Source organism: Typopeltis vanoorti, chromosome 3 (assembly GCF_054136105.1).
Source record: "Typopeltis vanoorti isolate ZY-2024b chromosome 3, IOZ_Tvanoo_1.0, whole genome shotgun sequence".
In the NCBI taxonomy this organism is placed as follows: Eukaryota; Metazoa; Arthropoda; class Arachnida; order Uropygi; family Thelyphonidae; genus Typopeltis; species Typopeltis vanoorti.
In genome coordinates, this window is record NC_143551.1 from 136,813,821 (window position 1) to 136,834,161 (window position 20,341).

Sequence of the window (20,341 nt, forward strand, 5' to 3'; positions counted from 1 at the left end):
CAACTTTTAATCATCTGTACATAATGCTGAACAAGAGCTAATACATGCTATTTCCCACATTCAGATGGATTCATTTCAACTTACATTGTAACATTTCCTACATGTTTCATGTATTACAGTAATGTTATATATCATGTTAGCATTTTATTATATTTTTTATGCCACTCCAACTTAGAAGCCGCCACAAATTTTGGTGGTGAAACTAGTTGCTTTCTATCATACACTGTTTGAGATCAAATAAACCCAGTGTATTTCTTTTATAATTTATACTCATTGGTCAAAAGTTTATATATTCAATACATACTTTTAAACTTAAACTAAGGAAAATTACTTTATTTTATATATACAGTATGGCACAAAAAAAAAAAAAAAAAAACATACTGAATAACCACAATGCTATATGCTATCGAGTAAACAGGTTTATTAACAAAGAAATATATGTTTACACCTGATGGTATGTACATCCACAACTATCAGTGGACTCTTGGTCGAATAAAGCATTAACAATGATAGATAATGTAGTCGAAATGGGCATCTTGTCTTTCAAAACAGGTTTGGTAATGCATGCAAAGGTTCTCTAACCTCTTGGAGAACAAAAGGTTGGAACATCTGCTGGACATATTATGTAATTTTATCCCTTAGTTCATCAAGGTTTGAAGGTGGGCCATATGAAATACCCATTTCTTCAATATACTCCAAAAAGGCATCAAGCAATGTGAGATCAGGAGAACGTGAAGGGTATGGAAATTTTGTGAAACTCAAAATGAGCCGCCTAGGGAAGTGTTCTGATAAATTGGCCCTAGAACCATGTGACGTGTGACAGGTTGCTCCATTATGTTGGAATACCTGTGCATGAAATGGAATGTTTTTTGCAGACACATCCTATACAAATAATGGGTGAATGGAACCAATATTCTTTATGTAGTGTTCACTAATCAAGATCATTATTACAGCACCCTCTACAATGAAGGAGGATTCAACAATGCCATGGCCTTAAACCACACATCATGCAGTGACCTGCTGGTTGTGAAGAGGTTTCTCTTGGACAAATTCAGGTCTCAAGAAACCTATAGGTTCGTCTGTTTACATGACTGCTTAGATGGAAACATGCTTCATCTGACAACCAGACATCATGGAAGAAGGACGGATCTTCATAGACATTGGCAAGCATGTGTGCACAGCATTCCCACATTGCAGCATAATCCGTTGCTATTAAACACTGATGACTCAACTAAATGACATACGAAAAGGCACCCACCTCCTTAAGGATTCTCTGTAGTGACTGCCTTGGTATCCCAAATTTTATCGCTGTTTGGCATTGACTGCGTTTCAGAGACTGTAACACTTGTTCCAGCACACACACCTGTGATTCTCATTTGTGTTAACATTTCATGGTCTCTCCGAATGACGTTTGCATTGCGGCAGAACACTCTCAGTACAGCGGAACCTCTCGATTAAGGCACTGATGACACTATTGCTTGGGGCACACTTACGGAAATGACAAACAAACTGTTCATAAATATGTTGTAGGCTTGGACCATTTGGAACAAAAATAATGCTTAACAATAAAAACCTTTTCTTTCAATGTCAACAGCATTGCTACAGCTAAATGTAATGGAGTAGACTCTACACATGCTCTTCTATTAATGTGGATGCAGACGAACAGCATATCTCATACTGCATGTACTGAAGGGAGTCTCAAAGTTCAGTATTATTATTATTTTTTTTTTTTGTGCTATACCATAATTTGGGAGGACTCATCCTTAGATCTTCAGCCCAATGGCCAAAACCACACAATTTTGCACACTAGGTGATGCCATTTAGACCACCCAAATTTGCACACTAGGTGATGCCATTTAGAACTTGAGGCTCAACTTCATTGCCTTTCTTCAGCCTCATTTACCCACTGTTAGTGCCTGCATGTGCATGTCATTTTTCGCTCATCTCTGATGATGTAATGTTCCTGAAATATTGGACACATTAATTAATTAAAGGGATGAGACCCTCCTCCACATTCAATTCATACATGAGGTTCTTTGAGAACATTTCAAGGGGAGCCAGAATGATCAGCTGTGTGCTTGCCACTGCATAGTCACTTCATTCATCTGATCTGACCCACCATGACTTCTGGCTCTGGTGATTTCTCAAAGACAGGGTTTAATGGGATCATCCTGATAACTTGCCAGTGCTGAAAGACAGCATAACACAGTTGTGTGCAACATCAGTCCTGACCAGCTGCATTCTGTTGTTGAACACACTATGCAAAGGATGCAATTTCTGGCATATTGAGAGGAGCAGCACATTGAACAGTACAGCCCATATATGCATACTGGAAGTGAATAAAATTAAAATAAGAAAATAAATTATTTATTTAGTTGCCAAAATTTCATTGGATTTCAAATGGAATCTTCAGATCACAAAAATATACTTGTTATCAAATGCAGCAATCTTAGATTTGAGTTATGAGATTAATTCAAATTGTAACTGGAAAAAAACAAAAACAAAAATAATGTCTTCTCACCATGGCATCCTCTCAGACCAGATAATAAAAGGAAGTACATTCATAGATGTTAAGTTAGAGGTATTATTTAAATATGACTGTCTTCCAAATCTTACTGAGGCTACCAAAGTTCTTCCCAGTCAATTATGATTCTAAAAACAGATTAGAACTTTTAAACCCCACACATCCAACTAGCAACTTTTATCATTCTGGAATCTTAACCACTACTTCTTAATCCTTCCTCTTGGTGTCAAGGTTTTTTATTCTTGCAACCGTAACCATAACTCAAGGATAAGCATGCCACATTCATACCTCAATGAATGTGATGCTTCCCGGTGTGTCTTTTGTCTGTGGATGCATGTGTTCACGGGGCTGGTTTGCCTGTTCTGGGGGACGAAAAATATGAGTTTCCGGGTTAAAAAAAAAAAAAAACCCTACCTCAGTATGAGACCAGCTAACTCACCTTTCGTGAGTTAGAGGAAGAAACCAGATAAAGGTTCCTCACTTCACTGATGGGAATCGAACCCATGTCTTTCAAAGGGCTTCATCTATAATGACGAGTTACAGAGGCTCCTGGAATCTTAACACATTCTAGAATGTATAAAAAGTATGAATTTTGAAAAAATTAAATGGAAGATCTGTGCTGCAAAGAGATCAAAAGAATTCCGAGAGACAGGCCTGTAATCTCTCATAAGAACTCTGCTATCTAAATAGAAAAGTCAATACATTCGCTGATGAGTGGAAGAATTCTTATTTGTGGATTTTAGCAGACCATAAAAATGAGTGGAAGGAAGTTCTAGCAAAAACGAACCTCTTCAGTTTTTGCATCAAACAACCGAATATCTCCTCTCAAAACATTAACTATATATTATTGATACATAAATTAAACAATAGAAGTTTCTAGAACAGAATACTGTGGTATTCTACTTGTTAGCATTTCCCCCCCCACCACCACCAGGATAATGCACCCCATATACAATTTCCTGCCTCCTACCATTAAACCAATCCTATAACCAAGCTACTCATTCCTATCCTGCTCAATTGCAACAGTAGTTTATCATGCCATAGTCTATTAAATGCTTCAGCAAACTTCAGAAAAACACTATAACAAGCATCTCCTCTGAATAAGTTTTTTCGATTGGATACAAAGTAAATTATATTTTTGTCTAATCCTTTCTCCAATTGTAAGCAGACAAAATTAGCTAGTTAAGTATTGTTACAGCTAGCTACTTGGAAAAGCAACTTCCCAGAGCAGTTTCAACCTTTATTGAGGTCTCATCACTGGGAGCCAGATCCAGAGAGATACCAAGGCTGAATCAATGCAGAAGTTATATTATTGTTCACATCATTAAAATAATTTAGATCAGAGACAATTGTTGAAAGTTTTTTTTTCACTTCATTACAAAGTAAATTATATTCTTGTTTAATCCATCACCCAAGCGAAAGCAAACAAATTCTGCATGTGATGTATCTTCCCATCACCTCAATATCCCATACTAAAGGAGATCTCAATAAAAGTCAAAACCTGGTCTAGGTAGAGGGCTTTCCCATAATGTTTATGCATTTACAGTTGAAATGACCACTTAACTTGCTTCTACTTCCTTTTCATTCTGTTTACCTGTATTCTCTCAAACAGCTTTCCTCTTGAAGTATTCTCCAAGTGCTACAATGTCCAGCTGTTCAAAAGAAATATTAATCAATATCTTCACCCTTTGTTCCCTACTTACTCTAAGCACTAATATGGTACAGATTCTGAAATCTCTCATGTGGAATCATCACCAAATTCCAGATACATGCCTACAAGGGGGGGGTGCACAGGATATGACTACTACATGATTAAGTTTGTATTATTACTAGCTTCCTACTGACAATTTTACTCCAAATTAATATTCCATTTGTTAGGTCTCCAATAGTGTCAAACTTTACATTTCACTCTTCAATGACTCTATTAACAGCTTCAAATCACCAAGATCATGCTTTGAGGTTTTACACCTTCCATCCTGGCATTAAACACCTGTTTCACTAACCTTAACTCTACTATTCTGTTTAAGTAACCATACCATTTTATATTAGCTCTGCTTATAATTTATGAATTATAACAGTGTCAAGTTGCTTTCTGATACATTCATTTTAAACACAATTCCACCACTGATGATGACAACTGTTCACACTCCTCATTTCTCTCAAGACTTTCATATGTGATCTCAAGCCTCTTGGGCAATGTTTCCTCTAAGCTGTGTGCATAAAATTTTTGCTTTCTAATTTACAGTCAATTTTTGAATATACTACAAATATGAATTATACGATAAACCGTACTTGTCCCTTAGTTTATTTAGTAATTTCACCAATGTCTCCACTCCAACATTATTCTAGCCCATTTCAACTCAATGCACTCTGATTAGTTACTTTTAACCCAAGCTGTGTAGGCAAACTGATAGTGACACGAGCAAGTTGCAGAGGTACACAGTCACTTTAACTCTTGCAAATTGTGATGGATTATTGTAGATAATCAGATTTAAGCATTTTAATTTAGGATTTATGGCTTGTGACTTTCACTACTGTGATCAAAGGCCACCACATACATTTCACTGGAAAACTTGTGCACAAACTGTTTTTCATGCACACATAGGCCAGTAAAAATTAGAGAATATCGTTCTTGGATAAACAGTTTTATTTCTAACTCTTCTTTCAAATCCATAAATTAAAACTGGTTTTAACACTGTTCTTGTACAATGCTAGTTTTGTCTAATTTCTCTCCTAATTCATCTAACCTGATTCAACTGGGAACTCACCATACAAGTTTTGCTTATTCTACTGTTTATTTCTATATTTAATTTGCCATCTTCACTAAAACTGACTAAATACTGAATTATTTTACTCATTTTATAAGTTCTTCACTACAAATGCAGTTAATGCTTTCAAATTTTCTGCCTGTTTTCCAAATGTTTTTTTTACTGATGATTTTCATATTTGTATTTAATTTAGTTAAAGAGCCTTATACTGGATTTATTTAGAAGTATAACATTATCTGCAATAACGTAAAGTATTGATATTAACTGATTATGATGATAGCTTTAATAACAAATCACTTCAAAGTGTGAACCATACAGATGATGAAAAACAGTAAAAATATCATGTACCCTTGTCATATCCCTGATTTTTCACAAATTAAGTATAGGCTACATATTGGTCTGTATAATACCCCATTTAAATCTGATAACTGAAACATTTGAAGAGATTTTTTTTCTTACCACCTTATGCCTTTTCCTGCCCTACAAAAATTAATTACAGATCCTTGTTATATTCTCATGATTTTTTGACTATCTATCTTGAAGTAAAAATATAATTCTGACAACTACTACATGGTCCTGAACCCAGCTTGTTTTTCGACAGTTACTCTTAGCCTTTTCCCAAGTAACTGAAAATATCTTAAATGGAATACTCCGTAAGGAAAATTCCTCTGTAATTATCACATTGTTTTGATTCGTAGAAAACTGATATTAAAAAACACTGCCCAATGCTATCAGACCATATACTGACAAAACTAAATTCTACATATAAAGGAGATATTAGGTTTTAGAGATATTTGAAGACAAGAAGAGTTTAACATTTTTGGACAACTTCCTTTGCCACTGAAGAAATCCTAACATCTTGAACAATATGATCCAGCACAAGATGTTGAATCTATTTTGGTTTAACTTAATTACGGATCATTGTTGTTTCTTTCAAAACAGCCCTTGCTAATTAATACACAACCTTACCTATTGTTCTTAGTGTTATTAACTGTTCAGAAACAAATTTGTATTGTTCTTGGCCAAACGTTGCATAGATAATACAGTGTGTGTGTGTGGCAGGGTACAATTGTGATTAATTCAATTCATTTTGCTCACTTGCTATTTTTCTGGTTATCATGCTGTATTTCCCATCTTTGCATTTTTAGCAAATAGCTGTGTCTCCTGTTAAACCCTTCCCAATGTCATTAATGCAAAGATTGAATAACAGTGGACCAAGGACTGATTCATGTTGTACACCACTAGTCACCTTAAATCTTGTAGACTTGCATCTCTTTATATCACTTTCTGATGTCTGTCAGTCAGCCATCCTTTTATTCAAACTACCGTATTTCCCCAAAAATAAGACTGGTTCTTATATTAATTTTTACTCCAAAAGATGCATTAGGGCTTATTTTCAGGGGATGTCTTATTTTTTCATGTACAACAATCTACATTTATTCATGTACAAAAATCTTCTTCTGGAACATCATCATAATTCTCCAATTTTTTGCAACTCCATTTCCTGTAGAACCACTGGCCCCCAATCTCTCATGTCCAGCAATAGAGCTCTCCTTAAATGAGCACTTCTTGTCCATATAGCCTGCTCATAGTGCATTGGCAACACAGCTGTCAGTGATTTTATCCCATGAATTCTTCACCCAAGTCACGATCTCTTGCAGGCTAGGCTTCACAAAGTGTCCACGCTGATTTCTCTCCATTCTATTTTCAATGTAGTCATTGACTTCCATGTGCAAATGGTCCTTGAATGGCTTGTTTATTGCAATATCAAGAGTCTAGAGATAGGCGGATTCCTGCGGGAATCGTTATTTGATCTATTCTTCTCTCTGCAAGGAAGTTCTTCATGTCTTTAGCTTAGTGAGTGCTGGCTGAATCCCAGAGAAGCAGACCTCTTTGGCCACCTCGCAAAACAAGTGGTGACATTAAATCAACCCACTTCCTTATAACTGCTTGTGTGTATCAGGCTTTTTCGGTTTCAAGAACATAAATGCCTGAAACATGTTCAATCTTATCTTTCTTGCCTTAGTGATGATTAGAGGTGGGGCTTTCTTTCCATCCAGACGAACTGCCAAAATACAGGTAAAGTGTGAACTTTCGTAACCAGTGGAGGGAATGTAGATTGATGAGGCACCACTCTGATCAATTGTCATTTGAGATCCTTGGCCCATAAACACTGCAGTTTCATTCAGAGCAATCATGTTGGAGAGTTGGTATTTAGAAAAGTTGATGCCATTAACAAAGGACTTGAATGCAAGTGGACGTTTAATAACTTTAGTATCTTCCAGCATGAACAGTGTTGTCGATCTTCTTCGAGACAGTTCATATCGCTGAAGGAAGCCACCTAGCCAGTGTTGTGATGCTTTGAATTCTTCTGAGGATATTTCTAACTGTGGTGCCATTGCAAGGGCAAATGCTTGAATATCAGCCCCTGTGCACAATCAGAGCCTTTACTCTCCTGTCAGCAATCCATTCACAGATGATGTTTTTCAGCTCAGGAATAATGGTTGCCGACCTGATCCACACTTGCGTTTCTTAGCGTTTCCCTCGTCCAACTGTTGACTCAGGTTATCGCACTCCGCTTGCCATTTTTGGACCATTCGGAGATCCAACTTCTTCTCTTTGCAGAAAGCTGTAAGAGTCTTTCCCTGGGAGTCCTCCACGATTCCTTTCTTGTACTCGACGGAATAGGTCTTTATTTTTGCACTCATCTTGTCTGGGGGTCAAAATATTATTCCCTTTAAATCTACTATTAAATCAAGTGTTAATTGAAGACTTACGAGACAGCAGTGGCAACAAAATGATGACAGTTAAGAATGATGGTCCACACAAAAGTGACGAAAAATCACAGGCACCAAATTTCAGAAAACTTTTATTTATTTCACACGAGTGCATTAAGTACATCCATTACAACACATGACATACTGAATTATGAAGATTCATATTAGACACACCCACGTCCGTTCGTTATCAAGTGCGTACGTTATTCGCGTGTTGCGTCTGTACTCTGATTGGTCATTCAGTAATAAGTCTTGAGTTTATCGGTTTACATAGGTGCTTACCTCTCGTCTAAAGGCGCCCGCTTGGGTATTTACAAATACTTAATTATAATTTATATTATCATTTATTTTAAGTATTAATGTCAATAATATTATTTATTTATATTTAATTATATATTAATATTATTCTTTTATAATTCAATACGTCCATCGTGTGTTGCAACAGAGGTACTAAATGCATCCGTCTGGCTGATGATCTTAACTGGGGCTTATTTTTGGGGTAGGGCTTATATTACGAGCATCCTGAAAAATCATGCTAGCGCTTATTTTCCGGTTAGGTCTTATTTTTGGGGAAATACAGTAGTAGTTTATAATGCAATCCCATATTCTCCAATTACCATTCAATAGTAATTCAATGGTAACATTATCAAAAAATGTGAGCAAGTTACTCAAACATGACTTTTCCTTAGTAACCCCATGCTGTTCATTGAGAAGTATAGATTCTCTGTCAACTCATTTCTCATGAGCTTTTACTAACTTTTCCAAAATCTTCACCACTACTCCATAGATAATGACGGGTCAATAGTTGGATACATTAATCTTTGCACCACCCTTGTGCAATGGATTATCATATATTTCATATATTCTTTCCACTCCTGCAGAATCTTCATTGTTCTGAGGCTCAAATTATATAGCCTGGTCAAAGGAACAGCTAGTTTAGTTGAACACTTTTTTTTAGCATTTGAGCTGATATTCCTGATGGAATATCAGCCCCTGTTGTTGAATTCTTGTTCAGTTTCTGCAACAGCTCTAGACCTTCTCCTAATACACCTGAGTTTCTTCTTCCAGCAAAGAGGCAACGGTGAGCTGAAAGTTGCATACATCAAGTTGGTAGCTTTTAGCAAAATTGGTAATTTTAACAAAATGGATTGCTCAACTAATGAGGTTGAACAATTTCTTCTATATCTGGCACCTGCATACCATCTGCATTCACTAGTTATTCTTTCACATTCATTCTTTTTTTTACTTGCAACATAATGACAATTCTGTTCGGTTACTTTAGCTGGCAGGATCAGTTTCTTTTCATGCTCAGCTTTCTGTACAACAGTAGTAACTTTTTTGACTGCATATAATTTTCATAACTAACATCATCCTTGTGTATATGACATTCCTTTTCTTAAGACTGCACATTCACTTCCCTCATTTATCCTGCTTATTCTTCAAATTCTAGAGACACATTCCAGTATTGCATCATTGGTGTGTTTTTTAAAATACTTTCCATGCACTGGCAATATTGTTCCCACCTAGCAACTTATACCATGGGATAGAACCTAGTTTTCTCCTCAGTCATAATTTCCAGTTCTGAAATTTAGCATATAACCTTTTCTAAACAGAATATTGAGATACTTAGCCACTTCCCAGAATCCCTCCCCCCCCAACACTATAACTGAGTCTAATACTCTATGACCCCAAGTGTCTTCTGTCACATGTTGCCTTAAGGAAGTTGTCATGCTTCATTCTTTTCAGGAGAATAAACTTGCTATCCAAGCAATGTTCAGATTATCAGAATCACCCATGATGATTGACCGTTTAGGCTTCATGTGGCAATATATTTCATCCTCATGAATCAATGATCCCCTAGGTCTGTAACAGCCATGTATTTCATCTTGTCAGACTCCATCATATAGCTTCAAACTCACTAGTACATATGTGGAAAGCCATTACTAATATTGCAATCACAGCTAATCTACCCTAAATGGACTCGATTCATCTGATATCATTAGCAACATGCCTCCCTCCTCTCCTATTGTTTATTCTTCCTTACTTAAAATACCTTATCTTTTACACTCAATATCAGTTAGTAGATCTGCTTCGGAGAGCCAGTTCTTGATAATACCAATAACAGGTTACCCCATGCCTTTTTGCATACTCTCTTCTATAGTCTGCATGACCAAGTTGGACAACTTTCAGATTTCTATTCATATTTAATGACATCCTCACATGCGCTTAATAATTCCAAACCAGATGAACACACAATCATCATTTCATCATAATCACCATCATTAATAAACATATTTGTATCAGTAATATAGTTGCTCTTACACACAGATTTCACCGTTCCTCCTATCATAATCTAGTTCCCATGACTCCATATTATTAGGTCTCATAGCAATGTTTTGAATTGTGCATAAATTATATTTTTTGATCACCTTTTGATTTCTTTCCTAACTTTCTAATTTCTACAAATTCTACATTGTCTGTGATACTTTTGTGTCTCCATTTCTTTAATTTCCCCCTTTTTTTAATTAGATCAAATGTCCATCAATTAAATTTTTCTCAAGATGTTCTGTTTGCTGGTAATGAATTTCTTAATTTTTAGTAACTTCTATTAATTTCTGCTCATTTCGTCTCTTCTATTATTTTCTATTAATTCTCTTCTTCTTTTGATGAAGATCTTCCCTTAACTGCACTAGTACATAAAAACTCTAGAGAGCTATCTCATAGTTTAACTTACAGGAATATATTCCTTATGCACAACTGGATGCGATAGTTGTCGGTTGTCATTTGTAACATTTCAGAGCTTTCCAAAGTAGTTTTATGAAATTTAAAACAAAGCTGATTAAACTCTCTCATCTTTCAGCTCTCTCATTTTGAAAATGGCAAAACATAATAAAATCATGTTTACAAAAAACAGTGTAAGCTATAAAACAATATCTAGAATAGGATGCCACACTCCAGCTGTATAAGCTTTCTATCACCAGTCTGGAAATTTTTTGGATGGCACATTACCTGGTTTGATTGATTTGAAATTTTATGGCAAAAGGACAGCAAAACATTACCTGGAGAAATTCAAAATGATTTCTCCAAAACAGCCATCACATTATTATTCACACTGCTTGCTTGAGATATATATATTATTTGTTTTTAGATTTTCATAATTCATAGTTTATTCTATCTCTTTTAATTTGTTGCATTGAGTGTGCTTAACAGTCTTTATATAAATTCCACATCCCCCCCCCCAATCTCATACCATTTTTCGATAAAATTTTATGTGCTATATATCGAAATCATCCAAGATATATTTCTACTTTCAAGATATATTTGTATTCTTTATATGTGAAATTTCAATTAATAATAATTTAGCTAGCCAATGAAATATTAATATGTAGCCTGCTGTTGGTATATCAGGGGCAGTTCCATCCTATTTTATAAGCACGGTTGGTCTCACTTTCCTATCTTACTCAATTGTCAAATTATTTAGATAATAAAACTAAACGGTTCTAAACTAAGTTCAAATATTATAAGGAATAGGTTACCATAAAAGTTAAATAAACTCCAATCCTTCCTTACTTTTAAGTTCAAAAATATGTTTATAACCAGCCTAGATAGTTTATTATAAATATGGTTGCTGCATTAGGAATAATCTGTAAGCGTATTTGTAATAAAAAATAAGACTAAAACAATTTACCATATCCTTGTCGGAGAATTACTTCAGGAGCAATATATTCTGGTGTACCATATACTTGTTTATCAGTGAACTGTTTTGTTTCTCTGTCCATATAACCTTCATACAAATTGGTAGCAACTGTTTGAAGAAATTGTTTCATTATTATTACCTTAAGTTATAACACAAAGAATCAATCAAATATTAAAAGCTCTAACATGCATAAGTCATTTTAATTTTAAAAGAATTAAAACTATCTTCTTCAGAACAAAAACTGATAAGTAAAAATATTTAAAAATTATGTAAGAAATATCAATTTCAATAACTCATATAGTGGCTATACATAAATAAATCACATACCTGCTGGCTTGCACACAGTCAGCAGGTATGTCAGCATAAGTATTGCCACACAGTCAGCATAAGTATTGCCAATATTACCCATGGTGATAATCAATATACTACTTGCCTACTGATGATTTCCTTCCACCCAACTTTTCCAGCAGTGGAGGAGTCAATCTTGGGTAGCATTTATACGACTGGGTTTCCACTTTATGTTCACATTTTCCAAGAGCATGAAACAAGTCTCAAACATATTTTTTCAGTAGAATTGTGTATACTTCATGATGGCCTGGTTGGCCCTGTGAATGGTGTACCTGCTTTGTAACCAAAACAGGCCATGGTTTTTTTATGGTAGATGGTCTTTATTGCCTGGAGTGAGACCACAAAACCTTACTAGATGCCTGTAGTAGCTAGAAAAAATTTCATGTTTGGTAGGGAACTGAATCATCTAACTCTTTGACAATATGATAATACTCTATAAGTTGACAACTTTTTGTGGGTGGGATTAGCATAAAAAAAGTAGGAGGAATTAAATAATTTGTTTGGTTCATAACAATGACATTGTATTCGAAGTGGTTAGCATATCCACCCTCCAACTAACCAGCAGTGAGTTTTAATTCAACCATGGGCATGGATATTTTGATATTTGTTGTTCAGACTAATGGTGGAACTAACTTAAACCCACATGGGAGGTCCTTTCCAGATAATAAATCTATAAACAAACCATGATAAGGAAGTTGAGTATATACAATATAAGAAAAATTACTAAAACAAGTATATTTTACATACAGGTAAAGGACATTATGTCAATGAGGAGTTAAAATTATGGTTAATCAAAAATGGAAAAATAAGATCCTTGAATTTAAGCCACTACCCCCAGAAGATTTATATAACTATTACCATATATTATTGCGTATAATACGAACAATTTATGGTAAAAAATACTACTTAAAGTTAGGGGTTCGCATTATATGCGGATCCTAAAAAATATAATATTTTATTAGACTTGCACACAAAATATATATACTACCTAATGCCTATGCAACCAAATCTACTTGATCCACTCCCATTTGGCGAACAAGTGCACATCGTATCTGCGCATAAAGCTACTTACATTACTGGCTTTATGCGCAGATACAATGCACGCTCCGTCGCCAAATGATGGAGCACAGTTAGGTATATCGGTTTAACAACAGTTCATTTTAAATATTATTCGTTAAACAAACCTAGCCTGAAAATGAGCCAACTGAAACATAAACGTTCATCTTTTGCAGCAGGATTTAAATTGCGTGTCGTGCAGTTTGCAGAAGAACATAATAACAGTGTGTTGTTATGAGAGAATTTGGTGTAGCAGAGAGTAATATTAGACTTTGGCATAAGCAAAAAGACAGTCTTGAAAAAATCCCCAAAACGAAACTGCCCGTCGTTGAGATGTAGCATCCTTTCCAGAACTCGAAGACCTAAATGAATGGATTTTGATGCAACGACAAGATGGCATTATAGTAACAAGAAATGCAATTCGTTTTCAAGCTCTACAACTCAAGAATGGTAAATTCAAGGACACACCAGGTATTTCATCTTTTCTTGCTTCGCCTGGGTGGTGCAACAGATTTATGGAACGCAAAGCATTAACATTACGACATTGAACAAAAATTGCGCAGAAGTTACCAAAGCAGCTTGAAGAAAAAGTGCAGTCTTTCCATAAATTTATCATAAAATTATGGAAGTGTCACGGATATGAACTTTCCCAAATTGGCAATATGGATGAGACGCCCATGTACTTTGATATGCCTGGGAATCTAACAGTAAACTCAGTTGGTGAAAACGGTGTCTTCATAAAAACAACAGGACATGAAAAAACGCATTTTACTGCTGTTCTAGCATGCACGGCAGATGAAACCAAATTAACGCCGACAGTGATATTTAAAAGGAAGAAAATTCCGAAGCATATGAAATTTCCACCAGGTGTAATTGTTCGCGCCAATCAGAAAGGTTGGATGGATGAAGAAGGTGTACAATTGTGGCTGCATCAAGTATGGAACATACGTCCAGGTAGCTTGTTACATCAACAAAGCATGCTAGTCTGGGATATGTTCCAGGCGCATTTAACAGAGGCAAGCAAAGAGAAAGCATGTGAGCTAAGTATAGACCTAGCAGTCATACTGGGTGGTCTAACTTCCGTTTTGCAGCTGCTTGATGTCAGCTTGAATAAGCCTTTAAAGATCACTTACGTGAAAAATGGAGAGAATGGATGTCATCTGGTTTGGTGAAGATGAAAAAAGGGTGGGAATTTTCAGAAGCCTGAGATCACCCTAGTCACCAGCTGGGTTAAAGAAGCATGGGATTCGATACCATCTGAAATGATTCAATGCTCATTTCTTAAATGTGGAATAAGTAATTCAATGGATGGATCTGAAGATCACGTCATAGATACTAAAGCGAGAATGATGCAGAACAAAATGGAGAGTATGAAGACGATGACGACAACTGCTACACTGATGATGCAATCCTTACAGATGAATTTATAAATGAAATGTTTGATGACTCAAAAGATGAAGAGGAATTTAAAGGATTATGACATTTTGTTTTAAAATAAATATTTCTTTCATTAATTCGTATTGTATTATTTATAATGTTATGGAACAAGATTAACAGATCACATTAAACGTGGACATGGCATTTTAGGGCTAGTTTTCAAACAAAATTTCTAGTTCGCATTATACGCTAGGTTTAAAATCAATAAATGGATTGATCTGAGTTTTAATTCAAATATATACAGCTACCTTCAGTCAGTCAGATGAAGCAAAGTATAAAGTAACAGTTTTTATGAGGAGCTCTCTAACACTCAGAAATAATGTGTCTCAGGAAAATTATAATCAGAAATTAATTGTACGGGGTGGGTAAGAAACAACAGGGAAAAAGTGCTTTAGAGGTGCAGAGTACTGTCTAAAGAAATGAGAGAGGATAAAGACCTGCTGAATTCACAGAAAGTCAAGGATTGTAAATCGCTTTCATCAAAAATGTAACAAATGGAAATGGGCCTAGAAATCACCTAATGGAAAAGTTTTCAAGGAAACTGATTATACAATTTTTCATCACTGCTAATTCATAAGGATGATCTCAAGAACAGCTTATTTACAGTGGACAGTTTGCAAGCATTTGTTTTAGCATATGAAGCTGTGATTGGAACTTTCTGGCAATTTGAGAGAATGACTGAAATTCGTTATACAAAAACCTACAACAGAGGGTAAAGATATAAAAGACAAAGGCATAGCATAAATAATTAAAAAAATATAACAGAAAATAATACATTAGTGAAAGCATCAAACAGGGGTAACATGAACAAATGACTCCAAAAAAAAGGAAAAAATAAGCATGGAGTAGTCACAAATACAATAGGAAAAAAAAAAAAAAAACAGAATTATGTAATAAAAAAAGCAAAAATTACACGACCACAGAAATAAACTGTAGTTATCATGTGGTAATAGACAAATATTTTGTACTGAAAATAATAGTATATCATCATTGTGTAGGAACAACAATCAGTTTACCAATTAAAAACAGCTGGTGCATGATACAAAAATTAATATTAAAATATAATATATAAATCCATAATATTATTATGAATTTATGTATTATATTTGATAAGAAATCATATTCTTATTTTAATTCTATATCCAATTTGTATAAGATGAGAATTTCCCAAACTTTTGGGACAACAGAGAGACAATCATCCTGCAGGATACTGTGTTTAGTGTCAGACCAGACGTTTGAGGTTTTGCATAATCAATGTAATATTGAAGTTCATTAATCTTTTTTCCACAGAACAGCATGCCTGTCCAAACTATGTTAAATTACATTCACAAGAGATCTGGTAAACACAAGATTATGTTAGGGTGCAGATTCATGTACTTGGTCAAATATCAGATTAAAGTAAGCATTCAACTGGCCGAACAAGCAGCAACCCTGACCTGGCATCAGTGTGTCAGACTCCATCACTGCACATATGGCTGATTTGTTGAGGTCATATTGCAGTGCTAGGGTGCATGGCTCTTAAACTCATGCTTCATATACATTAAGAACTGAACACCTCTAAGTCAGAATCCCTCATTAGACTCATCAGAGGATGAGTCTCAATAGATAGCAGTGTGGTGGCTGCTCTTCTAAGCACGACATGCATACAAGTACCTAGGTCATCTGTAGACAATTTGGTGCCCACACATCACACCTGAATGGAGTGCCATAGGAAGCAGCAGCCACACAGTTTTAATGGCTACCTTGATGCTTCCATTCTAGTGGCCTCATCACCAGAGCAATCTACACCAATAACAGTATGAAAGCAACTTCAGCTAGCACTGCCTTTCAAGGCATGGGGCAAAAATGGTATCGTTGTGGTGGCGAGATCGGATTCTGATTCAGAGGTGTTTAGTCATAATCTCACATTAAGAGCCTAAAGGCATTCAGCTCCCAATACACGTGAATCATGATATGGTCATGCATCTAGCTAAAGATGCATGATATGGTCATGCATCTTTAGCTAGATGCATGACCACATCAGATGCAGCCTGAATAACATCAGCCATATGTATGCAGTGATGGAATCTGGCACTTCACTAATGCCAAGTCATGGTTGCCACAGATTTGGCCAGTCAAAAGCCCCCCTTAATCTGATATTTATTTGACCAAGAACATGAATTCCCACCCTGGCACATATAGCTAGCTTAGATACTAACTTAATTACCTGGCCCTAAAATAATGCCTGTTGAGCATGCTCTGGATGCTATTCTTTAATCTAAAGGAGACCACTTTCACAACTCATCATTTCAGTGTAAGGTCGAATAGATGCGATTACACTCTTTTTAAATTCGCACTCCATTCCCAATCGTGGTCCATTTCGTAGTGACCGATGACTCTAAACATAGACTCATCAGTCAATGTCTCTATGCTTGCAAGGATACGCTTTAAATCTGCTGTTTTCATATCTCTCAGAGGACCTTCTTCGTTTTCTTTCTCCTAATTTGGATGTTGACTTAATTGTTCAGCTAATTCTTTTAACTCTTCATTGGAAAGCGGTTTATCATTGCTCTCTAAGACTTCTGCCATATCTTCAGCTGTAATATCATACAATTCCACCTCTCGTGCAAGCTTGGTAACATCTTCAATAACGTTCTCTTGCTCTAATTCCTCGAAGTCGTGCATAAATGCTGGAAGAAGTTTTTGCCATGCTCCTTTTAAACACTTTACTGACAGTTCCAAGTTGCCACGATGTTGTTAATGCCCTTCAAAATATCGAATGACTGCCAATAGTCTTTAATAGTTTTTCCTGAAGTGCCCAAGACTCTTTACCATTTCCATAAATGTTATACAGAGGTAATAGGCTTTGAAGATTGATATAATCCCCTAATCGATCGGTTGCAACAGCGATGTTGTGTTTGGGGGCATGTAAACAACTTTGACAACCAATGGTGTTCTTACTTCAGCAAGGTTTTGAGGATGTCCAGGAGCATTATCCAAGAGAAGCAATGCCTTGGCTGGCAAATCATTTTCTTTACCAATCTATAAAAATGTCTTGTGTAACCCAAGCTTGTTTGTTCCATTTCCAATAGATTGGCAGCATGGCTTTTAGACCCTTGGAGGTGCGTGGTGTCTGTGAATGGTACACCAACATTGGTTTAAGTTTCAAAGTTCTGGAGACATTTGCACCCAACAAAAGTGTAAGTCTATCTTTTGCAGCTTTAAAACCTGGAGCGGAACATTCTTCACAGGAAATGAAGGTGCGTGATGGCAATTTTTTCCAGTAGTGCCCAGTCTCATCAACATTAAAAATGAGATCAGGAGGATAACTTCCTTGTTCTACAGTTTTGAAATTCTTTAGGAAAAGCAGTCACTGCACTTGCCGCCTCACCACATAATTTGACACTGTGGCACTTACTTAGAGACTTAAATCTCATGAACCAACCTTTGCTTCCTAAAAATGTTTCTTTTCCTCCATCTGTCTTTCTTAAGATCCTCAAAAATTGTTTATGCTTTCTGAGTTATAACAACCTGCATCAGAGGAATGTTTTTCTGCTTCAAGTCATCCACCCATAATGATAATAATTTTTCCATGAAGTTTACCTCTACTATAAAGTACATGTTTTGCATTTAGTGCTGCCATAGATTGTTGCACAGACTGTTTTATTCTATCTGCATTTTTCATAATTGTAGTAACAGTCAATGGAGGTAAGTTCATACTTCTACAGACATTAGCACGTGTCTGCCCATTCTCCATTCTTCGAATCACCTCCATCTCCTTTTCAAGCATGATTGATTTCCATGCCTTCTTAACACCAAGTTCTGCTAATTTTTCTGCACTTCTATTATCAGACATGGTATGTAATTATGTACTTTATCAATTTAAATACGTATGTACGTAAAAAAAATTAAATAGAACAATTAAGTAGATTCAACATTAAAACTAGGTTTGATACACATACGTCGTAGTAGCTTGGTAACCACTCAAACACTAGAGTGCCTGCTAACATCGTTTCTCAGTCAACCACACTACAGTAAGAAAGCATGTGGGCAACCGGAGTTATTGTGAATCGGCATAAATTGAACCGCCGTAAACCAAGGACTGCCTGTATTACCATCTCTCTCCTTACCAGATGTCAATCAGACACCTTGCTCATGTAATTATTATTATTATCTGAGACCACCAGGGAGTCAAGGACTCATTGAGGAAGGCTGTAAATTACCCAACCCAGCTATCATACCTTCCCTTAAATTCATTTACACTAGATGCACTCACTACCCGTAAGGGCAAATTATTCCAGTCACTCACTGCTCTCTGGGAGAAAAACCTAGCTCTTAACCCTTTCTTGACCGAGAACAACCTTAATTCCATGGATGCCCCTATGTTTTTCTCTCCTCACTTTCCATATAATGAAAAATTTCATCATTTGAAATGCTATAACACCCATTCAAAAGTTTATAGACCTCTATCATATCACCCCTCTTTCTCCTGTTAACCAGTCTGTAATCCACATACTCAAAATCTGTCCTCATAATCTAAATCCCATAATCCTGATATGATCTTTGTAACTCTTCTTTGCACCCTTTCCACAGCTTCTTTATCCACTTGGAACCTGGGAGACCAAATCTGCACACAGTAATCCAAGTGTGGTCTTATCAAAGCCTTATAAAGAGGCGAAATTACTTCCTTATCCTTACATGTCAAGGTTCGCTTCAACATAGCAATTATTCTCTGAGTTGTATTTGCAACTTTTGCTATGTGACCATTGAACTTTAAATTCTTATCCACCAATACACCAAGATCCCTTGTCTCTTCAGTTTCTTGTAGCATAACCCTGCCAATATAATATGCTGCTGGAACTCTAATAACTCCAAAGTGCATAACTTTACATTTACTAACATTAACTGACAGTCATTTTTGTTTGCCCAGATTTCCAGCCTATTCAAATAATTTTGTAATTGCTGAATATCAGTTGCATCCCTGATTGCCCTGCCCATCTTCATATCATCAGCAAACATTGCCCTGCTTGATGTCATTAATGTATAGATTGAACAATAATGGCCCAAGGACTGAACTCTGAGGTACACCACTGGTTACCTTAAATCTGGCAGATTCACACCCACTGTATACCACTTTTTGATATCTGTCTGTCAACTATTCCCTGATCCTAGTCAATAGCTTATGTTCCAATCCCATATTCTCCAGTTTACACAACAGCCTATTGTGTGGTATCCTATCAAATGCCTTAGAAAAATCCAACATTATCATAGTGTATCCATTCCCTTTATCCAACTCGGCCGTAACATTGTTATAAAATATGAGCAAATTGCTAAAACATGACCTTTCTTTAGTACACCCACGCTGTTCCCTGCAGAATATAGAATGCTTGTCTACCCATTTCTGTATGCGAGTTCGTACAAACTTATCTAAAATCTTCACTACCACCACACCAGAGATACTAACAGGACAGTAGTTAGACACATCGGTTTTTGCACTACCCTTGTGCAATGGAGCTATCATACATTTCTTCCATTCCTGTGGTATCATTCCTGAGCTGAGACTCAAGTTATACAAATGTGTGAAAGGCCTAGCCAATTCAGCTGAACATTCCTTTAACAAATGGGCAGATATTCCATCTGTCCCTATTGACAAATTCTTATCCAGGTTATGTAAGAGCTCTTCAACCTCATTTTCATGAATATCTAACTCTTCATCCAACAAAGCAGTAGCACCATGCTACATACACCTGGTTGA

General features: G+C 36.0%; 1 protein-coding gene across 7 annotated transcripts in view; it reads right to left on the minus strand.

Moving 5' to 3' along the window:
- dop (microtubule-associated serine/threonine (MAST) protein kinase dop) overlaps positions 1-20,341 on the minus strand; it is a 677,535-nt gene that overhangs the window by 139,674 nt on the left and 517,520 nt on the right. For all 7 annotated transcript variants that reach the window (XM_090390876.1, XM_090390874.1, XM_090390878.1 and 4 more), the window contains one exon: positions 11,758-11,874. In XM_090390876.1, the coding sequence (XP_090247002.1) occupies positions 11,758-11,874 (117 nt within the window). The remainder of the gene's footprint in view (positions 1-11,757; positions 11,875-20,341) is intronic.